Source organism: Silurus meridionalis, chromosome 10 (assembly GCF_014805685.1).
Source record: "Silurus meridionalis isolate SWU-2019-XX chromosome 10, ASM1480568v1, whole genome shotgun sequence".
In the NCBI taxonomy this organism is placed as follows: Eukaryota; Metazoa; Chordata; class Actinopteri; order Siluriformes; family Siluridae; genus Silurus; species Silurus meridionalis.
The window spans coordinates 21,521,331-21,527,255 of record NC_060893.1 but is presented as its reverse complement, the minus strand read 5'-3'; the positions used below and the strand labels follow the sequence as shown (position 1 = coordinate 21,527,255).

The window sequence follows — 5,925 nt, the reverse complement described above, 5'->3', positions numbered from 1 at the left end:
ATATATATGGGTGATGTAATATGGGGGAAGGGGTAACACTTAGGTTATTGGGTGACAGTCTTTGCCCCCTATTGCCCCCTATGCCCCTATTGTGGAATTTCAGATTTCAAGTTAAGAACAAAATAAGAATGAAGGAATAGGTTGCATCTATTTTGTGCATTAGTTTATCGTTGTTGGTATTTTATGAAAACAAGAGAAAAACTAGATGATCGGTCTAAATGGCATTTCATCCCAATACACTGGATAACTAAACAGATATTGCTGATGGAGAACTGGTACTTGAGCAGTCAAGTGTCACTCGTTCGGAAGAGGAGAATTCCCGGAAATGGAAATGTCTGCAAAAATGTTTTAAAGTCGGACCATTTCAACCATTAATTATTTTCCATCATTGGATGGTAGAAAGGCATGTGAGGTATGAATGGCTTGAATATAGTTCTGCTCTTGATCGTGCAATTTTGTATATAAAATATATGAGAAACACTATGAGCCAGGAGAGACTCTCAGTCACTGCAGTACTTCGGGTCACTTCACGTAGATGTTGGATATGATAGTTGAACGCTTTGATGCCACGGCTAGTGGACGCCGTTTAGCCCTTCATCAAGGAAGGATGTTGTTGATATACAGTACAGACCAAAAGTTTGGACACACCTTCTCATTCAAAGAGTTTTCTTTATTTTCATGACTATGAAAATTGTAGATTCACACTGAAGGCATCAAAACTATGAATTAACACATGTGGAATTATATATGGAATTATATACATAACAAAAAAGTGTGAAACAACTGAAAAATGTCATATTCTAGGTTCTTCAAAGTAGCCACCTTTTACTTTGATTACTGCTTTGCACACTCTTGGCATTCTCTTGATGAGCTTCAAGAGGTAGTCACCTGAAATGGTCTTCCAACAGTCTTGAAGGAGTTCCCCGAGAGATGCTTGGCACTTGTTGGCCCTTTTGCCTTCACTCTGCGGTCCAGCTCACCCCTAAACCATCTCGATTGGGTTCAGGTCCGGTGACTGTGGAGGCCAGGTCATCTGGCGTAGCACCCCATCACTCTCCTTTAAATTTGCTCTGAATAGTGCAATATGCCAAATGTATGTAATAATATGCAATAACAGAACAAAATATTACTTCTGTTTAGTTATAAGTAGCGTATGTGTGTGTTAAAGTGTTAAAGAGGCAGGTGAGTCCTGAAGAGCTGCAGACACCTGGAGGGAAATACCTAAAGAGGATATTCACTGTGAGTATCATACACTTTAAACATGATGTGATCTGCAGGCCTGGTTTCACTTTTTTTTTTTTTTCGGGCCAGGCACTTTTTTTTTTTCTGTATTGAAACGTGTTCTATAATAATATACAGAAGAATATGGATGATCGTGTGTAGATTGTCGGGGATGCTGTGGGCTGGGGCTTTGTTGTGAGAGGCAGCAGTCCATGCCACATTCAGGCTGTTGATCCAAGCGGACCAGCTGCTGCTGTTGGAATGAAGGTAAGAAGCAGGGAAATGTGGAAAAATATGACCAAGTGTGTGGAAAAATGTTACTTTGATTCTATAGGTAATTAGTAAGTTAACAGGTTGAAACTCACTAAGGTGAAATTTTTGTCATAAAAACATTTGATTTGGCAACAAAAGACAGGTACGGAAAAAATATACAGTAGTTCAATTAAATAATGCAGGAGCAAATTTTTGCAGCGCTATACCTTAAAGTTTACTGATAATCCCATAATGCATCTGTCGAATAGAGCAGCGGTCTCCAGCCTTTTTTGCGCCACGGACCGGATTAAAGTCGGACAATATTTTCACGGACCGGCCTTTAAGGTGTGGCGGATAAATACAACCAAATAAAAAGATACGACCGTCATAAAAACTGGTATTTTCTAAAAATAATAATAAACGTGGATCCACTGTGTTGTTGTTTGTTCATTTTGCTCGCTTGGGGGTTTGAATTTAGCGGTAATGTATTATGTGTTAGTGGCCGGAGCAGTGTAATAATTCTAGATATGGCAGTTTAGCCTCTGAGTAAAAAGAACAGTGAAGTGTTTTATTTAAAGGGTGGCTTTACAGCACAGTGAGATTATTTCACATACCCCAGCGATGTTAGGAAGCTGGGTTTATTGCACATGATACAGCACCCCTGGACCACAGATGGTTAAAGGCCTTGTTTAAGGGCCCATGAGTGGCACAGATTTGTATTCCACCCAAGTAGAAGCCACACCTAATCATCGACTGAGAGCCAAGCTATTTCTTTTATTTATTATTATAATTTTTTACGTACATACATACAAACACACACCCATATATTGTCATATTCTGCGATCTTTTGCATTTTCAGTGGGATGATAAGACTAGTCATTTTTAGATGAAATAGGACAAAAAAACAGGTATTTGCAACGGCATTAATTATGGTCCCCTTTATTTAATATTTACAAGAGCCAGGTTTCTGCTATTGCTCAAGGCTCAAGTGTAAGAGGAAGTCACACTAAGCACTTCAGCTAATAGAGCTTTCTTTTCTTATTTTTCTTAATACTTCATACCAATTTTCTGTTATTTTTGAGCGCATTGTAATAAAGAGCGTAATACATTATTATGTAACAAACAAACAAACGATATATATATAGTGTATATGTCTATGAATAATACACATGCATTACTTTTACATTTGCGGCATTTAGCAGAAGCCCGTGTCCAGAGCAATGTGCAAAAGTGCTTTGTGTCTTTATCAATGATTAAATCTCCACTGGTACCCTAGATTACAAACTTAACCTCTTAACAGAGTTGTAGGCTGATTTTATTCTATACATTTGTTTAACAAAGCAAACTTGAAAAGTGTTAGTTTAAGTGTTTTATGAAGAGGTAGGTCTTCACCTGCTGCTTGAAGATAGCCAGGAACTCTGCTGTTCAGACATCTAGGTGAAGTTCATTCCACCACATGGGTGCCAAAACAGAGAAGGGCCTGCGAGGCGCTCCGTTAAGTTTGCTGTAGATTCTCTGCTGTAGATTCTCTGCAGTCTCTTTGATAAATTCCCTTCGTGTCCTATTATCAGTTTTGGATGGACATCTTGTTCCTAGTAATGTCACTGTACTCCCTTTTTCCTACACTTGTTAAAGATGGCCTTCACAGTGTCCTAATGTTCTGTAATGTTTTGGAAATGATCATACCTCTTTCCTCATCTACAGTCTTGTATTTGCTTTGTAAACTCTTTTTGGGGATGAATTCTGGATACATGCCCCAATAACCCTAACCCCATTATAAAAGAGTGTACATACTCATGTAACCAGATTGTTTTACGGTTTAATGCTGTATTTTTACATAATGGGAAAGTAACATCATTCCATTGCATATACAGTGTTGGCAATGCTCTTGGGATAAACTTATGGTGAGTAAAGTAAGATGTTGATCTTTTTGACATTATATGCTTACAGTTGAATGCTTGAATGTAATTCTCAGTGGCTGAAAAATTGTATGATATACAGAACATAAGCGACATATCAATTTGCCTAACATTAAAAAATGAGAATGTAAACCCAAAATTGATATATATTCATGGATGCGTGTGTTTAGGTGTGTCAGTTTGTACTGTGTGTAAATGGAGTGAACGCCTTGGAGATGGACTATCGGACGGTCAGCCATCTTATCCTCACCGGGCCTCGTACTGTTGTCATGGAGGTGATGGAGCCACTCGACTGCTGAGGACACAACTAAAGGAGTTACTCTCAAAAAATAAAAAAAATTTGAGAAAAAAGTACAATATTGTGAGCTGGAATAAGATTTAGATGGTGACCTTAGAGTTTTACATTACTCAGAAAAAAAAAAGAAAAAAGGGCCAAAGTGTATTATATTTGACCCCTTGTCTAATGCAAAAAAAAAAAAAAAAAAACATTTAGATAGAGTTTCTAACATGATACATTGGTAAGCTATACCATCAAAATGGTTCTCAGTGATTAGATTTGAGACATCAGCAGATGTTTTGTTATGTAGTATACCTTCAGTGCTTATTTCCACCTAAAATCTGCACACAATGTCTTTTGTTCTTTTTTTCTTATAGAAATATATTCAAAAACATATGAATTCCTAAGCACCAGACAGCACACAGTATATAATTGAAATGGCGATATGAGAGAAAAGTATTCGGACACTACATATAGAATATAAATAGATGTGTTACATGAAAGTGTCCTTGAGTAAATGACACCTTGTAGCATAAAAGACCATTAGATAAAAATATTTTACTGTGATGGTGAAGTTGAATTAGATTCTGAAAGCTCTCAGGTACAACATTATTAATATTCAAATGGAAATAGCTCTGCATAGGCAGGGGAAACAACTTCAACATTCCTGTCAGAACAATTAGGTTGATAATATGGAGATGGAAAGCTCGACTAATTGTTCCTGGACAGGTGTGCCATTCAAGATTTCATGACATGCCTTCAGACTAATGATAGAGAAAATAAGAAAAAAGCCAGCAGTCACTGAAACTGAGTTGCTAGATGGCCTGTAGGCATCAGTTACACAGTTATCTCTGTGAAGCACAAATAGAAGCATAGAGATGTCCATCTAAGAGCATCTTCATGTACTCACATACCTACAGGGCTCTTTGCCAATAGTAGAGCTCTCACTATGTGGAAAGAAAAGGGTTGTGGAGGATTTCTTAAAAAGAACATATCCACAGTGAAGCATGGGGGTGGGAGCTTTATATATCATAGGACTGTCATGATTGTCTAAAGCATGAATGGAGAGGTGTACCGGGATGCATTAGAAGATAATTTAATCTTCATCATCAAGATGGCATGAAGGTGGTGAAAACATTTGAGTAAAACAACAACCCCAAACATACAATATACAACTCACATAAAAAAGGTGCAGGTTCTTTTATTAACCCACTAATCTCCTAACTTTATTATAGAGAAGTTGGAAATTTACATCTCTGTACATATTTTTAGTAGCAGTAGCTCAGTGGTTAAAATCTTGACCTTCTATTCAGAATGTTAAGAGTTGAAATTCCAGCACTGCCAAGCTTGCCCTTAAACACGGCTGGGCACCTTTAACTACTCAGCTGTACAAATAAGATAAATAAAATAAATAAGCTCGTGATAAGGGGGTCTACCAATGCTTGTAGTAATTCTTTTCATAGATGTGTACAATTTCCATTGCCTATATATAATTTTTTTTACACATATCTTTAATAAATACACACTTTTTTAGTGATATTTGTAAGTTCAAAGTCACACATTATATGTATTAAATTTAAGTGGATTTATGCAGTGGACATTAAAAATAAGAGGATAAATATTTATTAATTTCACTCAATATATCAGTAGGTATTAATGAATTGATGGCAGTTTTCAGTATCAAACTAAACAAACTGTATGTATGTTTCTATATAAGATTTATGAGTGAAATATGAGAATTTAACAGTGCTCTGGTATACCAGCTTATAAATCTCTGCTTAATAACATACTGAATTCTTACATTAAATAAATAAATAAAGTTGTCAATCTTTTGAACATCATATATTTGGCTCAGTAATTTGATACTCTGGTTATTAATGTGCTGTAATTATAGCATTTGCAAAGACCAAAAAAAATCACAAATAACAATAAAAAATATTCATACACCTTTAAAGCGCTTTAATTTTTTTTACTATAATAAACCATTTAATTCATAACCCTTAGTGATATCAGCTTTAATTTAATCTAGTTTTGTTTATTATAAATGCCTTATTAAAGTATAAGTAAAATGTAAAGAAACATAAGGAAATTTATTTCTTTTTTTCCCGCCATTTATTTCCAACTAAATGGTATTTGGAATATTGTATTGTGGCATAAAAACATTATTGAAATTCTTTGTTTTACCTTTATTTGATGGGCAACAATGGCTTTTACATGAATAAATGATTACTAATAATGAACATGGTTACCAATCTA

General features: G+C 35.7%; 1 protein-coding gene across 2 annotated transcripts in view; it reads left to right on the top strand.

Annotated features, from left to right (window-relative positions):
* The window catches only part of LOC124392013 (DEP domain-containing mTOR-interacting protein-like), a 7,629-nt gene extending 2,119 nt beyond the window's left edge, over positions 1-5,510 (top strand). For both annotated transcript variants that reach the window (XM_046858713.1, XM_046858712.1), the window contains exons 3-5: positions 1,169-1,239; positions 1,384-1,488; positions 3,563-5,510. In XM_046858713.1, the coding sequence (XP_046714669.1) occupies positions 1,169-1,239; positions 1,384-1,488; positions 3,563-3,691 (305 nt within the window). In that variant the 3' untranslated portion in view covers positions 3,692-5,510. The remainder of the gene's footprint in view (positions 1-1,168; positions 1,240-1,383; positions 1,489-3,562) is intronic.
* Positions 5,511-5,925: the final 415 nt, after the last annotated feature.